This window comes from Spinacia oleracea, chromosome 1 (assembly GCF_020520425.1).
Source record: "Spinacia oleracea cultivar Varoflay chromosome 1, BTI_SOV_V1, whole genome shotgun sequence".
Lineage (NCBI taxonomy): Eukaryota > Viridiplantae > Streptophyta > Magnoliopsida > Caryophyllales > Amaranthaceae > Spinacia > Spinacia oleracea.
The window spans coordinates 88,453,018-88,480,049 of NC_079487.1; the positions used below are offsets into that span (position 1 = coordinate 88,453,018).

The 27,032-nt window shown below is 40.3% G+C and overlaps 2 protein-coding genes across 2 annotated transcripts; both read left to right on the forward strand.

The window, feature by feature from the left end:
• Nucleotides 1–12,179: 12,179 nt before the first annotated feature.
• On the forward strand, nucleotides 12,180–13,346 carry LOC130465502 (uncharacterized). The gene has a single exon (XM_056834283.1). It carries the CDS (start codon nucleotides 12,180–12,182, stop codon nucleotides 13,344–13,346), a length of 1,167 nt encoding a protein of 388 aa, XP_056690261.1.
• On the forward strand, nucleotides 13,343–26,781 carry LOC110803560 (uncharacterized). The gene is made up of 4 exons (XM_056834284.1): nucleotides 13,343–13,941; nucleotides 24,475–24,700; nucleotides 24,788–25,136; nucleotides 25,229–26,781. The coding sequence occupies exons 1-4, from the start codon at nucleotides 13,343–13,345 to the stop codon at nucleotides 25,876–25,878; spliced, it is 1,824 nt and encodes a 607-aa protein (XP_056690262.1). The 3' UTR covers nucleotides 25,879–26,781.
• The last annotated feature ends 251 nt before the right edge of the window (nucleotides 26,782–27,032 follow it).

The following is a 27,032-nucleotide window of genomic DNA, read 5'->3' on the forward strand; positions in this document are numbered from 1 at the left end:
GCGCCCGAACCGAACAAGAACAAGTCTTTAGGACTCCAAGTGTCGTCCCTCCGTAGATAGTCCACAGCACGTCCGGATCCGCCTTAAGATTGACCAACTAGAATCGCCCTTAAGGTACTATTATTTTCGGCACTTTATAGGCAAATGTGTGACTGAATTTTTCTCTCAAAAACTCACTTTGAATACTTTTAAAACTTGTGTTATAAATTGTGAGCCCTAGCCTCATATTTATAGCGGTATGGAAAGGGAATCGAAATCCTATTCAGATACAAATTAATTAAACCTAGAATCCTACAAGAACTCTAATTTAATTAATTTATCAAATAGAATTAGGAATTTAATCATTAACCGAACTCTGCATGTTTTAGGAAACGTGCACGAACACAAACACTTGCACACACACGCACGGCAGCCACGATGGGCCCCATGCGTGCGCGCGAGCAGCAGCCCACTCAGCGCCCGCGCGCGCTGCGCGCTGCGCGTGCTGTGCGCGCTGCGTGCTGTGCGCGCTGTGCGCGCTGCGCGCTGCGCGCAGCCTGCTGGGCCTGGCCTTGCGCTGGGCCTGGCGTGGCTGTTTGTGCGGCGCGCTTGGCTTGCTGGGCGATGGCCTGGCTTCGTGCTGGGCCTCGTCCGGCAGGCCTCGTCCGATGCTTATTCGTACGATGCGCTTCCGATTAAATTTTCCGATTCCGGAATTCATTTCCGATACGAACAATATTTAATATTTCCGATTCCGGAATTAATTTCCGTTTCGAACAAATATTTAATATTTCCGTTTCCGGAATTATTTTCCGATTCCGGTAATATTTCCGATTCTGACAATATTTCCGTTTCCGGCAATATTTCCGATTCTGGCAATATTTCCATTTCCGATAATATTTTCCGACACGTACCATGTTTCCGTTTCCGGCAACATCTACGACTTGGATAATATTTATATTTCCGATACGATCCATATTTCCGTTTCCGGCAATATCATCGTTTCCGGAGTATTCATTCCTTGCCTGTGACGATCTTAGCTCCCACTGAAACCAAGATCCGTCGGTTCCGAATATTCATAGATGGAGTATTTAATGCTATTAAATACTTGATCCGTTTACGTACTATTTGTGTGACCCTACGGGTTCAGTCAAGAGTAAGCTGTGGATTAATATCATTAATTCCACTTGAACTGAAGCGGCCTCTAGCTAGGCATTCAGCTCACTTGATCTCACTGAATTATTAACTTGTTAATTAATACTGAACCGCATTTATTAGACTTAACATAGAATGCATACTTGGACCAAGGGCATTATTTCCTTCAAAAAATACCAGGAGGACAGGTACGCAAAGCAAAGTAGAGTTTAGAAACTCCGGTGCATGCCCTAAGTAACAATAGCTCACACTGAGGATCATCAAGCTGAGCAACCTTATCCATAAGCCCAATGGTCTTAGTCACCCTCTGCATCACAATCTCACCACTAAAAGCTGGATTGGAACTAGCTGGACCACCTAGCAACTTAACACCATGCAAAGGACGAGCAATATCATGGGGGAAAGACTCCCACAAGCCTGCTACGAGGGTCCTCTGTAGGCCAGAAAACCTCAGTCTTCTCCACGTTAAAATGTAACCCGAGACAAGGCCCGTCCTCCATAATCAACTGTAGAACCTTCCCAACTACCAAGGTGTCACCAATAATAGTGTCGTCATCCAAATACCATGCCTGAAAACATACATCAAAAGCGTCCCTGATTTTACAAACCAGGGGTTGTAAAACCAAAGCAAAGAGCAGTGGGCCAAGGGGATCACCCTACTGCACCCCTTGAGACGACCATAACGTATGCTCTCCATAATACAATCTGGCTAACGGTCCTAAGGATACACAGAGGCAACACGAGAAGACTAACCCAACAAGAGATGTCGTCAGGCTTGCAAATCACCTTATCAAGCGCGCCTTTCAATACCCGGGAAAAACCCAAACGACATTTAGGAGGGATGGATTTCACGGTGCAAAGACGTGTAGAAAGAAATCTGTCAAGAAGAGTGACGGTAAAACCACAATCAAGCTCTTGCACCATAGTATCCACATGACTAGGTACATCGGAATTAAGTTGCGGTTAGAAAGACCATAGAGCACAAACCGAACAACTCCATCCCCAGTATCAGGCGGGGCCACAAAATTAGAACCTACACCATGACGACATTTAGAACGAATAGCATGCGTCTTAAAACAATCCCCGCAAAGCCAAATCCCCATACGACGGAAGGTCAACTCAGCCTTAGTGAAAATAGCCAAGTCAGTGGTAAGAGAGTGTCGAGTTACTGCTTTAGCGGCATCATCACTACAATGACGATCACGAAGATGAGTGATCAAAGAGCTCCTAGTAAGCCCATTTCCCCCGCCATCTTGACATCCATTAAGACCCACAAATGGGCAATGAAAACGCACCACGACAGTAGGCATTAGAAACAACAACACCTATAGACGCGAGACTCCAAAAAAAAAAAAACAATATCCAATCACAACCCAACAACACCAATCACGGCAACACCAAACCACAAAATCCACTATCAAAGGAACTTATTGTAACAACACCAAACATCACATAAAGCAACTTAATTTGAGCTTAAGATTCCCGCGATGATGGCTGGACAATACACACGCCAAACGCAGTACCTAACAACACCAAACACACCACCCAACAACACCAAATCTCACTGCACCACCCAACAACAGCGAACGCATCCGCTGGTTGCAAACTGCCCTGCTATGAACCGCGAATATGGTGTTAACCACGTTGTTCGAAGGAAGATGTAGCTACCCAACTCGCCGAAGAAACAACACCGACGAACCAATAACTGCCCCTTATAGACGCCTGAAATCGTCCTTGTACCTGCCCAAACTTGCACCCAATACCGTCGCCTGAGAACCACAAAAACGGAGCCAACACTACACGCCGGAACCGCCTGAATTTCGCCTGAGAACCACACCTGCAACAGACCAATAAATGGACCAAAATGCACCCGAAACCGCCTGTAAAACGCACCAGAACTGGACCGTGCAACCGCCTCAGCCCACGCAGCCTGAACCACTACGGACCCTGTAACCACCGAGGAACCCTAGCCTAACCTGCGCTTCGTATTGTTATTATTATTATTATTATTATTATTTATTATTATTATTTATTATTATTATTATTTTATTATTATTATTATTATTATTATTATTATTATTATTATTATTATTATTATAATATGAAGAAACGATTACACAAAGTTGGATGGGAGTCTAGCCACTAATTGGGCTCCAACACCCTTATTCAAAGCAAAACACAAACGATGGAAAAGAAAAGAACGAATGTTAGCAGCAGCCGTGTTACTCTGAGCAACCCGAGAGACCCTAGCCATGAACTCGAGGGCATCACACCGCAGTTCTCCAAAGGTAGAGAAAGCAAAAGCGATAAAACCATACCCGTTGTCTAAGCACTTCGCCTCATACTTCTTCTTCTTCCTGGCAACAGCGTTAGCGACAGCAACCCCAGGAGCAAAAGCATCAACTCCTGGCCCGGTGAATGGGGAGATCCCTGTGACATCTAAGCATACATTCTTCCCTTTGTCCCAGGAGTAGACAAGAAGGTCTGCAGGACGGAGGTCTCTCCCTTCCTCAGACAGAAATCCCAAAGGCACCTCCTTCTGCACAACAACCCCAGCCTGCGAACAGATATCCCCTAACACATCTCGAACCAAGTTATGGCAGAATTTCAGGCCAACATCATTACCACAATGCACTGTGTGATCTCCGAAACGATCTATGACTTTCGACGAGCAGCAAGGACAAGTAAAGTCAGGAGGGAACATAGGAATCGCAAGGCGATAGCACAGAACACACCTGAATTGTCTTGGGTGCATCGTCTGCCCTAACCCCTCAATAGGGAGGGCTCTCAAGAAGTCTAAGGAGTGCGCCGCTCGGTTGCTAATGAGTATAGCCTTTTCTCTAGAACTCGGGTTGTGTTGTCCCATCATCTTCTTCTCTACCATATCAAAGTACACTGTAGCCAACTTTTTTCATAAACGGGGGGGCTGGTACCACACGGCAAAGATCAAGAGGATCGAAATGACACAAATCCCGAAAGCTATTTAAAGCTAAATCACAAGCGAGGCCTAAACCAGAGTCACCATCATGCCCAAGCAGTCTGTTTTGGAGACCAAGAGACTGGAGACGCGAGGCAACAAAAGCATATGCGGAAGAATCCTGCGCAGTGTAGACCCCGAAACCACCCAACCGATAAGGTAAAGTGGCACATCGCCACTGCCAATCTCCAAAACCCGCACCACCATCCACAATAATATCCTGAAGAACCCTCCTTAAGGCGAGATCAAAGGAAATAGGAGAAGACCCGAGCATATGCGGCGGACAAGTCCATAAAGAGAAGTACAAACGACTAACCCCCACACAACACCGCAGAAGAAGGAGCTCCGATTGAGGATCATTAAGCTCAGCCACAGCCTCCATCAAACCCACAGTCACAGCGACCCTGTCCTCTAACAAGCGGCTACAAAAGTCACCCTTCAAACTAACTGGCCCACCCAAAAGTGTGACTCCATCCCTGGGGCGGGCAATACTAGGAGGGAAAAGTGTGGAATCGTAGCTCCTCGGATCAGGACTAGGCCAAAAGATTTCCGTTTTCTCAACATTTAAATGCAACCCCATTGCCGGACCCTCAGTAGTGATCACCTGCAATGCCAAAGAAACCAGAGCAGTGTCCCCAATAATAGTACCGTCGTCGAGGTACCAAGCCATGAAATCAAGATTACACTTCTCGTTGATCCGATGGACAAGCGGATGCAAGGTAAGCGCAAACAACAAAGGCCCCAATGGATCACCCTGCTGAACCCCCTGGGATGAAAGCAAGACAGAGCCCTCATAATACAACCTAGCCGGCCGGGCATAACAAAATTCAACCCAAGGAGCGAGCGAAGGACAACGACGTCGAACCTCTCTAAGCATAGTACTACGGTCTATCAAGTTAAAGGCATTGCTAAAATCAACCAAAAGCATTGACATACTGCTCACCTCTCCCTTGGCCTCGACCAACCTATTGACCGCATGAAGAATAGCCTCACTCCCGTTAGGCACACCCACCCCAAACTGAAAATCCTCAAGATAACTACCAACCTCCTTCCCAATCACGACAGCAGCGACCTTGGATACAAGCCTCCTCCAAACCGTCCCAACAGCAATAGGGCGGATACCCCCTCCAGGCTTAAGCAAAGGCGTAAGAGGTGCACTAGCAATAAACTCACCCAAAGAAGCAGGACACTTACCAGCAAGTAACAGATTAACCACCGCAGTAATAGAAGTAGCTAAGTCATCAGCCACTGCAACAGCGGCCTTACCAAGCGCATCCACAACATGTTGGGCCCGTAAACCACAGGAGGTTCCCTTTGGGAAACTACGAATCCTGCTTAACACAACATCCTTAGAGGCCGAGACCGCCTCGACGGTAGAAAAGGGAGGCATGACCGGACACGGCGCATCTGGGTGCTTCTTCTCTAACTCCCGCAGAGTCTCCTTAGTACTAGGTGCAACCCCCGACGAAGTCAAAACCCTAACAGCAGCAGTGAAATGGCCATCACTGACTTTCCTCATACATTGCCTCTTAGTCAACGCAGCAGAACTCACCTTCTTTCTCATCCCCTCCCCTTCCTCCTCCACCATGGAACGACGATCACCCTCCTTAAGAAGCTCTCTCACCAAAACTTCAGGTCCGCCCGGCTCTCTCCATACCTGAAGAGCCCTCGAAATACCATCAACCTGACTACACCCCTTCTTACCCGACTTCTTATCAGACCGAGACCGGATAACCCTAAGGGTGCACAAAGGAAGGATGAGCAAAAGGATCCAAGAAGGAAGATCATGTGGGGAAGCAATCACCCTATCCAGCGCAGCTTTAAGGCACCGAGAAAAACCAAGCCGATTAGCTCTGGGGATACTCTTAACCGTACGACACCTGCCAGCCAAGACTCCATGCAGTAAAACAGTATCAAAAAAGGAGGGAGAGGAGGCAACAGAATCACCAACAGAACCAACAGAACCATCAACTAAACCAACAAGCGGAACAGACCCAACAGGCTCGGGGATACCGACGATCGCGACCTCCTCGAACGAAGGAGCACAAACCACCAAACCATCAGCATGCTTACAATTCTTACTAAAAGTGTGAGTGCAAAAACACTCCCCACAAAGCCAAATACCAGCCTGGTGAAGCGCGGAATCTAAAGCAGAGAATAAAGAAAAATCCCTCCCCACATTGGCTTTGTGAGAAGCCTTCAAAACACCGTCTTTAAAATGATGAGCCCCCAGATGATCAATGAAATACTTCTTGGATAATCCCTTTCCACCCCGACTATTGCACCCATCACACCCTTTAAAGGGGGCACGAGATTCGAAGAACCATAACACACACAAACACCACTCAACACCCAACACCGCCAAACACCTAACGCCACCCACAAGAAAACCCACACCAAAAAGAAACCAAGAAACTCAACAGCAAACAAACACCGAACTCCAAAACAAACGCACAAAACCAACGCAATAATTTACCAAAACACCAAACAGGACTCACGCAACTGATACAAAACACAGAACTGAAATTACGAACGTTGGAGACTGAAAAAAAAAACCGAACACAGGAACCTGAAAATGGCACCGGAAAACTAGCCAGAGCGAAATCACCAAACCAAATCACCAAACCAAATCAGAACCAGAAACATGCTGATGAACCAGAAACTGAAATTGCGAAAGACGGAAAACGAGCCAGACCCAAATCACCAAACCTACTGGAAACAAAATCACCAAACTGAAATTACACATGAAACAGAAAATGCACCGGAAAACCGTAGAAGCTGCCCGGAGAACCATACAAACCGCACCCAAGAGCCGCACGAAACTGCACCCACAAGTCGCCCAAAAACCGCCCAAAAATCGCCCGAAAAGGACCTGAAATTGCCGCCTGAAAACCGCTGTCTCCACCCCTGCCTGTTGCCGCCGTGAAACGCCTGAACGGCCGCCGGAAAGGCCACCGAATTAGGGACGTAGAAGGTGCCCTAACCCCCCACCCATAATCGCCTATATCGAGAGAGTTATTATTGTTATTGTTATTATTATTGTTATTATTAATATTATTGTTATTATTATTATTATTATTATTATTTTTTTTTTTTAAAGTACAAAATGGAACCTAATTTCTATTCACAAAACGTGGATGATTTTGATCTTAATATAAATAGCAATCAACATTCTGACTTTAATTAAATGTACAAGGTAATTCTCCCTCTCAAAATTTTCAACAACCATTTTATGCTAACACCACTGATTGTGAAGATATAGAGGATAGTGTCCCGGAGACATAACCTCCAATCATGACACATCCGCTGCCTGTTAGACCAAATCAAAGAATTCCCGAAGTTTTTGCGTCTCAGAGTTGGTCTATTTAGGAGGAAGAAGCCCTGGTTGATGGTTACATGACAAATTGCACTGATGCAATATTGGGAACCGACCAGAAAGAAATTGATCTTTGGAAAAAGGTTTCTTCATACTAGAACAAAGTTCAAGAAGAAAGACCTTACGAAGTTGCTAAAAGAGATCTCAAAATGTTAGAGAGTCGTTGGAGAAGGCTAGCTGGAGACATACAACTCTGGGCTGCTTCCTTAGAAGAAGCTGAAAATTTATTTGCAAAAAGTGGGAATAACAATGGGGATGTATATGGTACCACCAGAATCTTTTCCACAATTTTGTAAAATCGGGACCCAAGAACTTCACATGTGAGCATGGCTAGAATATGATTTGTGATCTACCAAAGTGGAGGAGAAGGATGAGTGGGGTATTTCAAAGGAAGATAGAGAGTTCCGTGACCACAGAGAAGAAGCTCCAGAAGATAGTGAAGGCAATGGCAAGAGAACTAGACTTGATGAGGATGGTAACACTGTCATGGAAAGTGGTGAAAGTTTCGTATCTAGGGGTATAAATCGACCAGATGGTGTTAAAAAAAACTAAGGCCAGAAGAAAAGGCAAAGGGGCATCATCATCAGGGGCAATTTCTAGTTTTGGTGATAAATTGCAAGCTAACACTGAAATGAGGATTCAAGAGAACCAGATTCAACAAATGAGACTGGAGTTTGACATGTCAAGGGAAACAACATTTGGAAATATAGGTGAGGCATGTTCAAGTTTCTGAGAGGAATGCTGAACTGGAAGGAAAGAAGCTCGAAATGGAACATATGAAGATGAAAAATGATTTCTTGCAATTATTTATGTCTGGGAAATTTAATTTCCTTTGAACAACAAACTAAGGATAGATGTATTGATTATGGAGCTTTATGGTGGTGCTAATTAATTCAATTTGATTTTTAATTTATTTGGTGTGTTAAGATTTTATGACGTAAACTTGTGTTAGTTAATTTTCAATATGCTCGTGTTGTGTCTTTAAACTTGTATTAGTTTGTGTTATTCCTTTAAGCTTGTATTACTTTATATTATGTAATATATTTATTTCCTTGAAGTATAGTATTTTGCTTATTGTGGTTATTATTAGCTCTTATTTTTGTCATAGTCAATCTTATCACGAATTCCAGATAACATTATCAACAAATCGAAAATCTTAGAAAATCTAAGAAAAACCAACAACATCTTATCCGAAATCCAGATAACCTTATCAACAAATCGAAAATCTTAGAAAATATGAGAAAATTTAATAAAAACTTATCACGAAATCCATATAACCTTATCAACAAATCACATATCCTAGAAAATCTAATAACATCCAATAAAATCATATCATGAAATCATGATACTTATCAACAATCCTCTTTAAATACATACTCATTATCAAACTCATACTCATCCTCACACCCATTTCTCATTCTCACACTCAATCTCATTAAAAAAATGTTGTTTCAAAAAATTTCAAGCTCATAATATTCTGAAGAAGATCAAAACCAAGAAATTGATCAAATGATTGATGAAATCGTCACTCACCATTTACCAAACACCTTTTCCCCTCGAGGTCCTAGACTTCAAACTTGAATGATGGCGAAATTCCGATTCTAGCGTATAGAAACGTGAAGAAGGGCATAACAATTGTTTAATGAATACTTTGCGGAAATCCAGTATATTCAGAAAAGCAATTTCATTGGAGGTTTCGAATGAGAAGACCATTGTTTTGTCAAATCATGAACAAATTAAGTGGTTGAAAACGATACTTTTCATGCAATAGAGACGAAATGCTGCTGGGTAACTAGGGTTATCAGGATTGCAAAAATGCACTGCAGCTATCAGAAGGCTTGCGTATGGTTTGGCTCCAGATGGGGTTGATGAATATGTACGAATTGGTCAAACAACTTCAAGAAAAACATTATTGCATTTCACTCAAGGGGTGATCAAGCATTTCTAAGAGGACTGCCTAAGAAGTCCTACAGATGAAGACTTAAGAAGGATCCTTTATCAAAATGAAATGCGTGGATTTCCTAGCATGATCTGCAGTATTGACTGCATGCACTGGGAGTGGAAGAACTGCTCTAACGCTTGGAAATGTCGGACCAGGGACGTAGCGGGGACGTTAGCCTCATTCTTGAAGCTGTTGCGGATCAAGATCTATGGATTTTAGATTCATTTTTTAGTATTCCTGGTTCATGCAATGACCTTAGTGTTCTTTACCGTTCTCCTATGTTTGATGATGTTTTGCAAGGTAAGGCACCTTCTATAAATTTTCAGGTGAATGGGCTTGAATACAACACGGTATTACCTAACGGATGGTATATATCCAAATCGGGCTACGTTTATCCAAGGATTTACTCATCCTCAACTTCAGAAGCACAAGATATTTGCTTATAGACAAGTACATGTTCGGAAGGATGTTGAACGTGCGTTTGGAGTTTTACAAGCGAGAGTTGTCATTATCCGACAACCTTCTCTTGCTTACGATGAAGATATATTATCCGACATAATGAAGTGTTGTCTCATCACGCACAACATGATAGTTCAGGATGAACGAGATATGTATATTCGAGATGATGTGTTAAGAAGGTCTATGAACAAGACATTTCGAGCTCCAGCGCAACAGTGAATAATGGTGAACCTTTCGAGTTCCAAGCTGGCCATCCCGTCAACATTAACGCAAACTTGGGGAGAAGAATAGCTATACGTAACAGTCAAACTCATCAGTCTCTGAAAGATGATTTAATCGAGCATAATTGGCAAAAATATGGATCCAACAATCATTAAACTCTTGTGCCGAAGAAGATTTGTCTTGTGATGCTTGTGTTTATTTTAACATTGAATTTGGTTTTATGATGTCTTTAACAGACTTTAATTTGGTTTTATGATGTTTAAGTCCATCACATAATATGTTTTGGTTGTTGTAATATTCAAGTTATCCAAAATATATTATGCAATTTAAGTTATGTCCCTTTATAGTACTTACATTAATTATATATTTACCTGAATAAAAATTAACGTAAACATAAATAAAAAATATATAAAATTAAAGAAAATTAATAAAGTATTTAACTTAAATATAATTATTTACCTTGATTAAGTGTTTTAAATCATTAAGTTATTAATGTAACAAATGAACATAAAATAAATACAAAATAGATGAAGTATGTGGGAGATAGAAAGTGTAGTGGAGTATACTGAATAGTAAAAGTGAGAGTGGTGAGTGTTTTTTTTAGTACATTGGTTGGATGTGATTTTCTTAAAAAAGTTGTTTGCGATGAAAACTATGTGGAGGAGTAATCTCTCCTGATTTTGACGACATTGGTGTTTAACTTCCACGAGAATCTAGCTACCTCTACATAGTACAATAGTACATACACTTCCCCAGATTCTGATTACCCATCCCGCCACCCGCCCTAACAATTTTCAACTTTCTAGATATAGTAATAGTACTACGGCCCTGTTCTGTTCACCTTATTTCACTTATTTCAAGAAAAATAAGTTCAGATAAATTCAGTTAAGTTCAGGAAAAATAAGGGTTGGCCAAGTACAATTTATAACTAAAATAAGTTCAGATAAGTTCAGTTAAGTTCAGATAAGATAAATTCATGAAAAATAAGTGGAAATCAGGTGAATAGAACTGAACTTATCTTTTTGCTCCAATGATTAAGTATATATTTTTTTTTTTTACTTCCTTTAATCTTTTTGCTCAAAAGATAGATTTTCTTTCGGTTTTTTCATGAAATGCCCCTGAGGTTTGCAATAATGCACCAAATACACCTGCGCGTTTCAAAATTCATAAAATACCCCTAAAGTTCCGTACTGTTCATTAAATGCTCCTGGATTTAACGAACGTTAGCTTGCCGTTAGTGACGTTTTACCAATTTGCCCTTAATTGTTGTTTGGCGCGATTTAGGTAACAATTGTGACTGAAATTCCAAAAAAAAAAAACTTCTCAACTTCTCTTCTTTCTCTCTCCTTTCCCCTGTTCTTCAACCCTCATCAATTCTACTGTAACTGACAAAATTCTGGGTAGATCTTCAAGAATTTAGTGAAATTTGTTGCGTTCTCTTTTGGCGAGTTCGTGGGTGTTCGTTTGGTGAATTCGCGACAAAAAGGGGGCAACTTGGAGGCGATTTAGAGCTTCGGGTGCAGTGGACGAACAAGGGCCCTTTTCCTAGTTGGATTATCTACTTCAAGGTAATAATCCCTTCTTCGCTGATTTATTTTGCTTGTAAAGTACAATTTTTTTCGCGAAATTGATTAGGGTTAGGGTTTTGCGAAATTGTCAGTGATTTTTTGAAATTGTCAGTTGAGATTAATTGATTGGTTAGAAGTTAGTTATTCCTTGGATTTGTTGTGAATAATTGTTTGGTTAGTTGTAAGTTGTGATTGTGACCTGTTGAATTTCATTGTGATCATGATTGTGGTTGTTTATTGATGAATTGTTGTTGGTTGAATCGAAATTCATGTTTTTTTTCCTTAAATTTTCCCTTTAGGATGACTGCAATGTGGTTGTTATTGCATCATGGATCACATAGCTTTGATGTGAGAGTTACAGACATGGAAAAGTATCGTCTTTTGAGGTTATTTTTGGATATTTTTGAGGAATCTGTTAGGCAGGATGTATTTTTACCTAGTACATTTGCCCTGTTTATTGAGTCTCCCTGTGGTAGAGTTGAGTTGGTAGATGATAAGACAATGAAGCTAATGTGGGGATGGAATTGGGGTAAGGACACTGCTGAAATATGGGTTGAGGGTACAGACAAACCAGGAGTGGTGTTTAGAAATGCTGTTGCCACAATTGAGCATCATAGGAAGGAGAGTGAGAGAAAGCTCAAAGAGAGACAAGATGAACTTCTTAGGGCTCAAAGAAAGGAGGAAGAGGAAATGAGGAAAAAACAGGAGAGAGAGGACATTTTAAGGGAACTTCAAGAACAAATGGAGTACACAATAGCTGTGGAGGTGCCTGTGGTTGATTGTGAGGACTTAAGCACTGAGTATGTGAGGATTATAAGCAAGGATGGTGCTGATGAGGTGTTTCCAGGAGCCTCTCAACCACAACCCACACAAGAATCTTCACCCTCCAAAAAACCTACTTCTCCTAAACCAAAACAAAAGGCCAAAGTCAAGCCAACTACTCCAAAAGCTCCTAAGGTTCCTAAAGCCAAGAAACTGACCCCTAAGAGGAGACCCACCCCAACTCAAAAACAGGCCACACCAAAGGCAAAAAAACCCACCCCAACAACAAAAAAGCCCACCTCAACACCACAGCAACCCACCCCAACTCCAGAACAATCAATCCCACCAGCACAGCAACCCACCCCAACAACACAGCAGCCCATCCCACCACCACAGCAACCCAACCCATCACCACAAACACACCCCACCCATTCCCCACCACCACAGAACACCCAAAATGATCAACCACCCCATTCCCCACCACCACAGAACACCCAAAATGATCAGCCACCCCATTCAACACCAACACAGAATCAGTCTGAAGCTGTTAAAAGGAAGGGGGCCAGAACTAGACCTACAGGGTTCAGGGTGAACAAAGTGACTGCCAAGAAAGCTGGAACTTGGGTATCCAAAGGGAAGGGCATAGGTAGGAAGGGTACAGGGAGGTCAAAGAGTGCAAGGGTGTTCACTGATATTGAGGATATAGGTTCAGAAGAGGAGAGTGAGGATTCAGATTGGGAGGAATCTGAACCAGACTCTGAACTAGAGGAGGATAAACTTGATGATTGGGTTGACTCTGATGTGGAGGCTGAGGTGATAACAGATGATGTGCCTGACTTATTGTTTGAGGAATGTTTGGATGGTTCTAGTAAGATGGATAAGGCCTACAAGAATGGAAAGATATGACTCATCAACCATATGGGTCCATCAAATTAGAACCTTGGTTGATCTTTCCAGACAAGTCCACTTTCCTAGATGTTTTGAGGAGTTTTTGCATACAAGAGGGGTTTGGACTAAGTGTTGAGAGGGCTGACAGTAAGAGGTACACTGCAGTGTGTGCAATAGAAACTTGTGACTGGAGGATACATGCAAGTAAGATGTTTGACAGTGTCAGTTGGGCTATTAAGGGGATCAGTGGGTGCCACAAAACTTGTGGGAGATTGGAGGAGAACCCTGTGGTGACCTCTGAGTGGCTATGTAAGAACATGATGAGTCTAATTGAGGCCAACACTGAAATTCCTGTTGAGACATTGAGAAGGTATGCACAGGAGACATTTCAATTGAGGGTTAAAAAGAGATTGTTGTACAAAGTAAGGAGTATGGCAGTAGAGAAGATACATGGTGGTTGGGCTGAGGCTTATGAGTTGCTTCCTAGGTATGCTGAGATGATTAAACAGACAAACCCAGGAAGTTATGCACTGATTTCATGGGGTGCTACAAGTGGGGATGTGAACCCCAAGTTCAGAGCTTGTTTCTTCTCCTTTGCTGCTCAAGTCAAGGGGTTTTTGAGGGGGTGCATGTTAGGTTATGATACATATGACAATTCATAAATCATGCGGAAAAACCATAAACCCAGGAAAACATATTATTTACACATAATCATTTAGCATAGATTAGATGCATACTCTTTGTTGCGTGCCTTCCCTAGCTGCGCCCGAACCGAACAAGAACAAGTCTTTAGGACTCCAAGTGTCGTCCCTCCGTAGATAGTCCACAGCACGTCCGGATCCGCCTTAAGATTGACCAACTAGAATCGCCTTTAAGGTACTAGAATTTTCGGCACTTTTGAGCAAGATGTGTGGCTGAATTTTTCTCTCAAAAACTCACTTTGAATACTTTGAAACTCGTTATAAATTGTGAACCCAGGCCACATATTTATAGGGGTATGGAAAGGGAATTGGAATCCTATTCAGATACAAATTAATTAAACCTAGAATCCTACAAGAACTCTAATTTAATTAATTTATCAAATAGAATTAGGAATTTAATCATTAACCGAACTCTGCACGTTTTAGGAAACGTGCACGAACACAAACACTTACACACGCACACACGGCAGCCACGATGGGCCGCCCATGCGTGCGCACGAGCAGCAACCCACGCAGCGAGGCCTGCGCGAGCCACAAGCCCACGCAAGCACCCGCGCGCGCTGCGCGCGCTGTGCGCGCTGCCACGGCCTGCTGGGCCTGGCCTTGCGCTGGGCCTGGCGTGGCTGTTTGTGCGGCGCGCTTGGCTTGCTGGGCGATGGCCTGGCTTCGTGCTGGGCCTCGTCCGGCAGGCCTCGTCCGATGCTTATTCGTACGATACGCTTCCGATTAAATTTCCGATTCCGGAATTCATTTCCGATACGAACAATATTTAACATTTCCGATTCCGGAATTAATTTCCGTTTCGAACAAATATTTAATATTTCCGTTTCCGGAATTATTTTCCGATTCCGGTAATATTTCCGATTCTGACAATATTTCCGTTTCCGGCAATATTTCCGATTCTGGTAATATTTCCATTTCCGATAATATTTTCCGATACGTACCATGTTTCCGTTTCCGGCAACATCTACGACTTGGATAATATTTATATTTCCGATACGATCCATATTTCCGTTTCCGGTAATATCATCGTTTCCGGAGTATTCATTTCTTGCCTGTGACGATCTCAGCTCCCACTGAAACCAAGATCCGTCGGTTCCGAATATCCATAGATAGAGTATTTAATGCCATTAAATACTTGATCCGTTTACGTACTATTTGTGTGACCCTACGGGTTCAGTCAAGAGTAAGCTGTGGATTAATATCATTAATTCCACTTGAACTGAAGCGGCCTCTAGCTAGGCATTCAGCTCACTTGATCTCACTGAATTATTAACTTGTTAATTAATACTGAACCGCATTTATTAGACTTAACATAGAATGCATACTTGGACCAAGGGCATTATTTCCTTCAGTCTCCCACTTGTCCTTAGGGACAAGTGTGCATTTCCTAATTCCTTTGTCGCTCGATGCTTGCTCTTGAACATAAGGTAAGAGTTGTCATCCTTATTATGTCCAGAGGTGTTCCTCGGTTTCAGAGTTCAACTGATCAAATAAACAGATAATCATAGCCTATGATTCATCCGAGCACGGCCATGCATTTCACAGTTTCTAGCTCTCCGAGTGGCCTTGTACAACTTTTAAGCATCTCATCCCGATTTATGGGAGGACAATCCCAATCTTGCGATCTTGAGATTAGACTTCGTTTGATAGGTGATTACCTGAGCGTTGCCTTTATAGCCTCCTTTTACGGTGCGACGGTTGGTCAACGTCAAAGCAACCAGTTCTCAAACAAGTAATCTCAAATCACTCAGGTATTGAGGATTTAGTGTCTAATAATTTTAATGAAATTTACTTATGACAGATTTTCATCTCTTACAGTAAAGTTTCATAGATCTTGTCCGATACTAGTCTTCCCAAAGTAAGTATCTATGCAAATGATTATGACATTGCCATGTCCACATAGTTCAAGAAACAGAACTACTAGTCATCTTGCATTCTAGTCGTCTAACGTTTTCTATGCGTCCAATTTTATAGAAAACTCCGACTAGGGACAATTTTCAACTTTTGACATTCAAGTTCACTTGATAGACATTTCTTAGTCACAGGACTGGTCCTGACAGTCTATCTTGAATATATTGTCAAATTGAAGGGACTCATCATTTAATACTAAACCAAGATTAAATGGAATATGAAAACACATTTCATATATGATAAATGTTCAACCCCAATGTTTTACAACCATGGGCCTCTAACCCATCTTTAAAACATTTCATGGAATTCAAAGCTATGTTTGATTTCCAGTGCTACAACGTGAGTGTTGCTTCTCACTTGTTGCATAGGTTTAGTTATCATGCTTTGCCAATCTTAATATCCTTTTCATCGAATGTTCTTCGAGATATGATGATAAGATCTTTTGAGTTTGTTTATTATGTGATCTAGTCTTTCTTACTTCGATAGTGGTTCTACGCATTTTGCAATGAAGAATCATCAAGTTAGCAGACATGTGATCCACCCAAGTTCAATGAAGAACTCATTAATATAAACAACTCTGTTTTATTGCTTCTTAGGCAATAAGTACTTTTACTTCAACTGTTTAGGTTGCTAGTGATGCTTTGTTTGGATTTGCTTATCCAAGCAGTTCACAGATATGTGGAAGACTTTCCAGCTATATCTTAGAACATATTTAATTTCCCACGCAACAACTCATGGTCTTCAATCCATGTTGCCATTTCAAAACACGATGCTCTTTAGCTCGTCCTTGTCAATGGTTAACTCCAAAGGGTCTTGCTTGATCCTTTGCCAGTGTTTATGCGTGTAGCATCAATATTTAGCATATCTTTATTTCCTTGAATCAAGAAGTAATCCTATGTACCTTTTCAGGTACCATAAGTTTTTCTTGATCTCAATCTAATTGGTCTTCACTTAGATCAATAGAGATTGGTATATGTTCGTCATGCCTAAAGTCATACGATACGTTTTTGGCGATCCTCATATTATATCATACATGATAAATTCTTTTGTAGAATAATTCCAATTGAATTCTATTCATGTAACTTTAGCTCATTCAATTTCAGTAGATACTGAATCCAGCTAAATTCTTTGACATATAATATAGGTGAAGAATCTCATTAGATTCTTTGATGTTAACTTAGTAAATGCTTATACATAGTTCAAACATCCTTTACTTAGATTTATTCACATGGGTCGAATATCTCCAATGGAGACTTTCGTGTTTGATTTAGTAAATGCCATTACTTAATCCAAAATAATATCATAAGATCTTTGTAAATAGATCTTAATACCCAGTATGTACTAAGTTTCGCCATGGTCCATTATTGATGAATAATTTCAAATCTAAGTCATTAGCATTTGAATGTTATTTCACAATAGAGAGATATGTGTGTGATACACATAGGACCAATTAAGTTTTAAGTACTCCCACTAAACTTCTTATATATCTATAAGAATCATGTATATTTTATGAAACTAAAATACTTATTAGTTTCACTAAAATACAGTTCCAATTCCCAATTGCTTGCTTAAATCTGTACTTTAGATTTTATAAGCTAGCTTTCCTTTTCAAGCATTTATTTGGATCCACAAACTCTATGACATACCATGTACATGTTGTATTCCATCATTTGATTGAGGAATACGTTTTGTCATCCAATTGCCATATGTACCAATATGCAATCATTGCTTGAATTATAGACTTAAGCATTACGATTTTGCATGAGGTTTCAACACAATCCATGCCATGAATTTGCTTGTAACCTTTAGCAACTAATCTAGCTTTGTGTGTGAACACAATTCCATGTTTGATGGTTTTTATCCTTAAAACAAACTTGCAACCAATAGGTGTGAAACTATTCTTGCAAATCAACAAAATTTCAATTTTGTCATCAAAACATTGAGTATGTTTTATGGCCTCTAACCATTTAAAACATTTGAGTCTATATATGGCCTCTAACCATTTTAGGGAATCTGGGTTTCGTCATAGCTTTCTTACAAGTCACAAACTCATTAATCTACATGATAATAGTTTGACTGCAAGTTGTAGGTTTCTTCACTATTTAATAGAAGAATCTCATAGTTTCATTGACCTGATCTCTATGTTTCTTCACTATCTAATAGAAGAATCTCACAGTTTCAGTGACTTGAATTCTATGCCTACTTGGGTATAGAACATCAAACAATAGAATATCAATAGCCACTTGAAAGTCCTTTGAATATTCTGTTCTCCTTGAAGCGCTTGTAAAGTCTTCTAAGAGATATCTATTCTTTAAAGCCACTTCTAAAGTCCTTAAAGAATAAGTTCGGATTTTCTGAAGCACTTCGAAAAGCCTCCGGAATGTCCGTTTATGTTTGTTGTTCGCCTTGAAAACTTTCGAGGTCTATTTTCTCCCACTTGTCATTTTGGAAACGAATCTCCAAAAGGACATTATTTCGAGCAAACAAACATTATGTTCTCAAAAATTCGTGGTAGAAACAATACCCTTGTGTCTCATTTGAATAAATCACAATGAAACATATATCTATACTTGGACCTTAGTTTGTTGAATAACAAACACTAAGCTCCCACTGAGTTTAAGAACTCTTTAGATATATTATGAAAAGATATTCTGAAATTACTTTTCAATAGCTTTGACGAATTTGGTTTAGTTTGGTGGTAGTTGAGCATTTTGTTTTAGAAATTATAGGAAAAGTCTTTATGATCCATCATTGATTGAATCAAGTACTAATCGACTTCGATCATTCCAACTTAGATATGCCATATCTTATGGAGCTAGATTGTGAAATTACAACACACAATCATTGATGATCATATTTGGTCTCAAGTAATCATCAACATGATCTAACCTAGATCTTTATGATTTATTGCCAAGTGGATTTTATACTTCTGAATCTTTGAACTAGCCAAACAGATTCAACTTATATCACATTTGAGTAAATAAACCTATATTCACTCAAATCCATGTGAAATAATAAAGTCATAAAATCTTTCTTTAGCTTTGAACTCTATCGTCTAGGTGTTCTAACAATAGTTCATATCTTTTGTTACTTTCAACAAGTAAGACTAGCTTGTCTTAAGTTGATCTAGAAATCAACCAACTTTCAAAAGTCCATTAAAATAGAGCTTTTGAATGTTAACTTGTTGATATGGTCTAAGCAACAATGCCAAAGATTAGTGGAACTCAAATCAAGGGGTTGATTTGAACCTAGTAAAGTTCTTTAAAGAGTTGTTTGTTTTAATCAAGCATATTGACTCATTCTGTAAATGACCATTTCATTCAAATGAACAAACAATCAAGCATTGTTTTTGTTCTTCTGAATGTGAGTCTTTCTGTGTTTGAAGCAGAAATTTAGGTATGCTGATTATGGAACAAAATAGCCATTAAGTTCCAGCCTTTGAAAGGACTTAAAACAAACTAGATGACCCTACAACTAATGTAGCATTGCCATGCTTCATTTCCCACTTGTAGGTCATTAGTGTATCCTAGCTTCCATTGTTTGAGTTATTACCGAAGTAAGAACCTTAAGCGGTATATGATACCAAGGAAGTTTGATTGCTAGGTCACTTCTCTTTAAACATAAACTTATAGGTAGAAACGGAATCGTAAATTCCTTTCATTTGTTCCTCGTTTTCCTATTTCTTGTACCCTTTCTTATAGTCTTAAGAATTGAATTCTTTAGTGTTGACTTTTATACTTTGTTAGACATGTCCAATGTCACCAACAAGGTTCTTTACCATTTTAATTTATGTTGAATATTTTGTTTCAACTAGATGATCTTATTAGAAGCTTCTAAAGTTCTCTAAGCATCGATCTATTCGAATGTCTAGGGACTAGACTCATTCGAGAATTAAATGGACAAAGATATTAGGTTGTTAACCATTGGTAAAGCTGAGCGTTTAAGCTCAATGCTTTATGATCTCAAAACTACAGTGTATTTTGAATTCACAAGCACCAATTGGTTTGCCATTCGATTTTGATATTCGAAAACAACCATAAAAGTCGATATAAGAAACGTACATTTTAAATTGCTCACTTTCTCTCTTTTCCGTGAATTGTTCTTGGATTCACTACCAATCGAGGAAATTTACTGTTACCTTTCTAAAAGGATTTATTGCAGTGCAAGATATTTAATTATAAACAATAATTAAAACATACATTGAAGCATGCAAAGTCTAAACATTTATCATGAATAATAACTTGAAATTAAAGCAACCATGCAATTCAAACAAGTTATTAGCATTTTATTCGATTTTATTGTTCCGGCAGGTGTGAATAAAATGATTCCAAGACCCTAAAACCATTGAAGAATTAAGCACAGTTTGTCGACTCAATTCTAAAACATTTTAGGTAAGCAAAAGCCTTTTGCTAATAGTCTAGAAACTACTCTTGGTTGATAGGTACGTCTAAGAACTTATTAGGTAAACCTATCGATTTTGCCACGACATAAAAGGACTCCTTACTTATATCGTTGAGTTTCACCAAAACTAACATGTACTCACAATTATTTGTGTACCTTGCCCCTTTAGGACCAATAAGTAACACCTCGCTGAGCGAAAACTATTACTAGATTGATGTAAAGGATATCCAAGCAAGTGTATATTTTGGCATGGCACCTTTTAACTCAATTTTTAAGTTTGGAACTTAAAGCTCTTACTATGTTGGTTAGATTTTAAGTGAACTAAAATCCTTAATCATGCAACATAATCAAGCTTTTGATCTCATGCATTTTAAGACATATTTAAAAGCAATAAATAACTTAAAACATGCATAAGATATTTGTGATCTAGTATGGCCCGACTTCATCTTGAAGCTTTAACTTCAAAGTCCGTCTTGAAAATCTCCGTGGGAGGCACCATTTTCTTCAAATAGGATAAGCTATAACTAATTACAACTATTTGATGGTACGCAGACCATATTTGAATTGAAAAATAACTTTGGTACTTCAGACCAATTACATTCAAATTAATGGTACGCAGACCATATTTTCTATCCTATTTGGGCCATACTAGTCACTTCATAACCTGCAAAACAGTACATATACAATATATACCATTCACCCATTCATTATCATGAATGGCCCACATAGCTGGTTAGTAAAACACATTATGCATCACGTAAACATTTGCAGCAATTAATCAAGGGCACCAATAATCTACCAATTATTCAGTCCTTATTAATTCTAATCAAGTTGTTTTAACCTTAAGGATTTGTAGACCTAATCAAGAGTTTATGACTAAAAAGCGCTCCCACTTAAACCAATAAATTCATATGCTTTACCAATTTTAAACATAAAAATGTATTTCTAGTCTAACCGGAAACATACAAATTTAATTAAAATTTAAAGCTCATATAAATTTATAATTGAATCCAAAAAGTTTAATTTAATTTCAGCCGTTATTTAAATTAATTCATGATTTTAATTTTAGTAAAATAATTAGAATAAATAACATTTATTATAATTACAATATTTAAAATTAAAATCCAAGAAAATAATTTAAATTATTAATTTTAAAATTAATTAAAATTACGTGAACTGAAATTTTCAAATTAAACATTCAAAACGATCTAATCGTAACGCAAACACCCTACGCATTGCACGCCCATGGGCCGCTCGCACACAGCCATCGCTGGCCATGTGCGCGCAGCCCATGCGCTCGTCGCATAGCTGCTGCATTTCCATCGCAAGCCATCGCACGCTGCGCGCGCGCCAGCGCTCGTCGCACGCGAGCCATCGCTCGCAGTGCGCGCGAGCCATCGCTCGCTGTGCGCGCGACATCGCTCGCTGGGCGCGCGACATCGCTCGCTGTGCGTGCGAGCCATCGCTCGCTGCGCGCGCGCCAGCGCTCGTCGCACGCGAGCCATCGCTCGCAGTGCGCGCGAGCCATCGCTCGCTGTGCGCGCGACATCGCTCGCTGTGCGTGCGAGCCATCGCTCGCTGGGCGCGCGACATCGCTCGCTGGGCGCGCGACATCGCTCGCTGTGCGTGCGAGCAACGCTGGGCGCAGCGCTAGTGGCACGCGAGCTTGCGCTCGCTGCGCGCGAGGCTGCGCGCTCTTGCGCGAGGCAGTGCGCGTTGTGGCGCAGCTCGCTTGCTGCCCACACGCGACTGCCTTGGCTCGCCCTTCGCCCATGCCCATTCGTCCATTGCTCGTGGCCCACGACACAAGGCAGGGCTGATGCCTTGTGCTCGTGCACTACGCCCTTGCTCATTGCATTCGTGCCGCACGGGCGACGAGCTCCCTTGCTCGTCGTCGCATGCCCGCATTATACAACACCCCTTAAGGGTAACACGAAGCGTCCATTGCTTTGTGCGTGCAAGTTATATGAACGAATCGCATAAAAAATTTAAAATTTATAAAATTAATGACAAATTAATAAATATTATTAATTTCATAATTTTAGGGCGAAAAATCGAAAATTTATTATCCAATTGATTTCCGATTGTTATGGATTCAAGTCTAGGTCATAAAAATTTAAAATTTATCATAAATTTACAATTTTTTATGGTGGTTTTTAATCATAGGTTTCTAATTAAATTACAATTAATTATGAAAATCAAATTAATTCTAAATTATTCTAATTTTCAACAAATTAATTATAATTACAAATTAGATTGCATAATTAACAAGACTAGGCATTCAAACTTGTTAAACATATGCAGTAGGTCAATCAAAAATTCAAGATTTATCAACAAGAATCGCAAATATTTAATTTAACATCTTAAATTTACGAAATTTTGCATTCGAAAAACTAAAACCTTCGAAAAGTCATAGTTAGGCTTCGAAATTGAGAATTCTGGGTTCGGCAGAAAAATATTATTTTTGTCAAAATTTTAGAATGCCTTTTACATGCGGAATTGACACAAAAATCACTCGATTTGGATGAGTAACGAAGAAACTGCCGAAAAACTGCGTACGTATAATTAAATAAACGCAATTTGCAATTAATTAACAATTACGAAAATTAATCACCCCTTTTAATTCTTGCAAATTTGTAATATTTAACCATGTTTATGCAAATTAGATTATGAAAATAATAAGGGGCTCGTGATACCACTGTTAGGTTATGATACATATGACAATTCATAAATCATGCGGAAAAACCATAAACCCAGGAAAACATATTATTTACACATAATCATTTAGCATAGATTAGATGCATACTCTTTGTTGCGTGCCTTCCCTAGCTGCGCCCGAACCGAACAAGAACAAGTCTTTAGGACTCCAAGTGTCGTCCCTCCGTAGATAGTCCACAGCACGTCCGGATCCGCCTTAAGATTGACCAACTAGAATCGCCTTTAAGGTACTAGAATTTTCGGCACTTTTGAGCAAGATGTGTGGCTGAATTTTTCTCTCAAAAACTCACTTTGAATACTTTGAAACTCGTTATAAATTGTGAACCCAGGCCACATATTTATAGGGGTATGGAAAGGGAATTGGAATCCTATTCAGATACAAATTAATTAAACCTAGAATCCTACAAGAACTCTAATTTAATTAATTTATCAAATAGAATTAGGAATTTAATCATTAACCGAACTCTGCACGTTTTAGGAAACGTGCACGAACACAAACACTTACACACGCACACACGGCAGCCACGATGGGCCGCCCATGCGTGCGCACGAGCAGCAACCCACGCAGCGAGGCCTGCGCGAGCCACAAGCCCACGCAAGCACCCGCGCGCGCTGCGCGCGCTGTGCGCGCTGCCACGGCCTGCTGGGCCTGGCCTTGCGCTGGGCCTGGCGTGGCTGTTTGTGCGGCGCGCTTGGCTTGCTGGGCGATGGCCTGGCTTCGTGCTGGGCCTCGTCCGGCAGGCCTCGTCCGATGCTTATTCGTACGATACGCTTCCGATTAAATTTCCGATTCCGGAATTCATTTCCGATACGAACAATATTTAACATTTCCGATTCCGGAATTAATTTCCGTTTCGAACAAATATTTAATATTTCCGTTTCCGGAATTATTTTCCGATTCCGGTAATATTTCCGATTCTGACAATATTTCCGTTTCCGGCAATATTTCCGATTCTGGTAATATTTCCATTTCCGATAATATTTTCCGATACGTACCATGTTTCCGTTTCCGGCAACATCTACGACTTGGATAATATTTATATTTCCGATACGATCCATATTTCCGTTTCCGGTAATATCATCGTTTCCGGAGTATTCATTTCTTGCCTGTGACGATCTCAGCTCCCACTGAAACCAAGATCCGTCGGTTCCGAATATCCATAGATAGAGTATTTAATGCCATTAAATACTTGATCCGTTTACGTACTATTTGTGTGACCCTACGGGTTCAGTCAAGAGTAAGCTGTGGATTAATATCATTAATTCCACTTGAACTGAAGCGGCCTCTAGCTAGGCATTCAGCTCACTTGATCTCACTGAATTATTAACTTGTTAATTAATACTGAACCGCATTTATTAGACTTAACATAGAATGCATACTTGGACCAAGGGCATTATTTCCTTCAGTGCAGGCCTATAATTGGAATAGATGGGGCTCATCTACGTGGGTTTTACAAGGGAATCCTACTCACAGCTGTTGGCATTGGTGGGAACAATGAAATATTTGTTCTGGCTTATGGGATAGTGGACACTGAGAGCTGTGATAGTTGGACACATTTCATGAGATGCTTGAGGCGGATGTTTGAGCAAGAGGGTTGCAACAAAGATGATTGGACCTTCATCAGTGACAGGATGAAGGTATATGTTTATTTTGCTCCTTTTTTGTTTCAATTTTATAATATTGCAACAGATATGATTGGCCTAAAATGAACATATCCTGTGTAGGGAGTTGACTTGGCAGTGAGAGATACTTTTCCTAGAGCTACTAGGAGAGTTTGCTGCCAACACTTGTACATGAATTGCAAAAACAATGGATTTAGTGGATCTGCTTTCTTCAAACTGTTTTGGATAGCTGCAAATGCACACAATGAGTATGTGTATGGTAAAGCATTAGAGAAGATCACTGCTCATGATCCAAATGCTGCTGCATACTTGGACACATGCCAGGAGCAGTGGTCCAGGCATATGTTTGACCCTGCTGTTTGTTGTGATCACAACACAACAAACTTTGTGGAGTCATTCAATGCATGCACAAAACCATACAGAGACATGCCTGTATTCTCATTGTTGGAAGGTATAGCTCACCACTTCATGTTCTGTTCCTTTATTTTGTGATGTTTGTGATGTTCTGTGTATAATGTTGTATGTTGTTGTGTTGTTGTACAGCAATCAGAAAGTGGTGTATGGAGAGGGTTGGGGCAAGATTTGACATGGCAATTGATATGGAGGATGGTCAGTTGACTGAGTATGCCAAGAAAGAGGTGGATGAAAGAACAGGAGAGTCTAGGTTCTGCTATGCTACAGCCTGTGGTGGGGGGGAATTTGAGGTCAGAGATGCACATGTGAACTTCCCCATCAGGTTATCAACTAGAAGCTGTGGGTGTGGGAAGTGGCAAATTTCTGGAATCCCCTGCAAGCATGCACTCAGGGTGATTTATGACCAAAGGCTGAACCCCATTGATTTTGTCTCCCCATTCTTCAAGTCTGCTGCATACAAGCTTACATATGCAGACCACATTCACCCCATGTCAGACCCAACACAGTGGCCTAACTTTTCTCTCCCTACCATTCAGCCTCCAGTCATCAAAAGACAAGCTGGCAGACCTGCTAAGAAGAGAAAGAGAGGACCAAATGAACCCAGGAAGGGGAAGAGAAACAGCAATGTGAAATGTGGAAAGTGCAGGGAGTTTGGTCATAACTCAAGGACATGTAAGAATGGAGGACCAAGCACTGGACCAAGCACTTCAGCAGCAGCAGGAGCAAGTACATCACAAGGGGGTTCAAGGGGGAGGAAAAGAGCAAACACAGCAACTTAACCATGCACAAAGTTAAAAGTTAGTCAGTTTTTGGTGAATTGTAGGTGCACAAAGTTAAAATAGCTTAGGCAATTTACAATTAGTATCACTTTTTGGAAAGAACACAATTGCTTAGACAAGATGTTTTTGTGCAGTTTCAGTGGCATTTGTCCACTTAGAAATCAGTTTTTGTAAAGCTCATATGCTTAAACAAGTGATGTTATTGCTTGAAATTTGTTACAACTCTACTTCATTGCTATCCAAATTAGAAATGCAAACATTATTACACCAATTTTTATTGCAAACTTGAATTGTTGTTTCTGTTGTTTCAGTTTCTTCTTCAATAGCTTCAACTCTTCATGCATTCCCCTGCTTCCTTCTTGCATTCCCCTGTTTTCTTCTTGCATTCCCCTGTTTTCATCAGCTCTGTTTCCCTTGCTTTGAGCTTCATCAAATGTCTGCTCAACAAAACCTTTGCACCACTTGAAATTATCACAAGGATCACACTTGTAGTAAAGCTTTTGCGGATTTTTAGCCGTTTCCGAGCTCCTAATTGCAAATCTTCTCCCACAATTGCAGTTTTTATTTGGAACTCTTAGGTATGACAAACTTGGGATGGAAGAGGATCCGGTTTTTGAATTAGAACTCATGGCTATTTAGGAAATAGAGGGCTAAACATGGAGCAAGTCAAGTGAACAACAGCCTTACTTATAGGCAGCATGAACATAACGGCTATATTGAATTAAAACTAGCCGTTGGATTCAAATTATGAAGTTTGGGTATTTGGTGCAAAGAACTTTACAAATAGGTGTATACTATGCAAAACCTTTATATTTAGGTGCATTTTATGAATTTTAAACATGACTTAACGGAGGACTAACGGAAAGTCATAATAGGGGTATTTGGTGAACAGTTTTGAGTAAATAGGGGTATTTTATGAATTTTGAAACGCGCGGGTGTATTTGGTGCATTATTGCAAACCTCAGGGGCATTTCATGAAAAAACCGATTTTCTTTTATCCGATACAAAAAGTAAAGAAATAACTCGGCCCAAATTAGCTTTCACCAGATTTGGATAGGAGGTTGTACGATTGAACAGGATAACGGAGATCCGCTTATGAAAGTTTCGATTAATGGTTTTGTTGAGGAAGGGGAATTCTTCAGTATGTTGGTATG

Bases quoted from the DNA above. Each gene is read 5' to 3' on its own strand.
- LOC130465502 (XM_056834283.1), top strand. From the start codon at position 12,180: ATGAAGCTAATGTGGGGATGGAATTGGGGTAAGGACACTGCTGAAATA.
- LOC110803560 (XM_056834284.1), top strand. From the start codon at position 13,343: ATGACTCATCAACCATATGGGTCCATCAAATTAGAACCTTGGTTGATC. The intron at 13,942-24,474 runs GTTTTTGAGGGG...CCTTCAGTGCAG, and splicing joins TTTGCTGCTCAAGTCAAGGG to GCCTATAATTGGAATAGATG. The intron at 25,137-25,228 runs GTATAGCTCACC...GTTGTTGTACAG, and splicing joins TGTATTCTCATTGTTGGAAG to CAATCAGAAAGTGGTGTATG.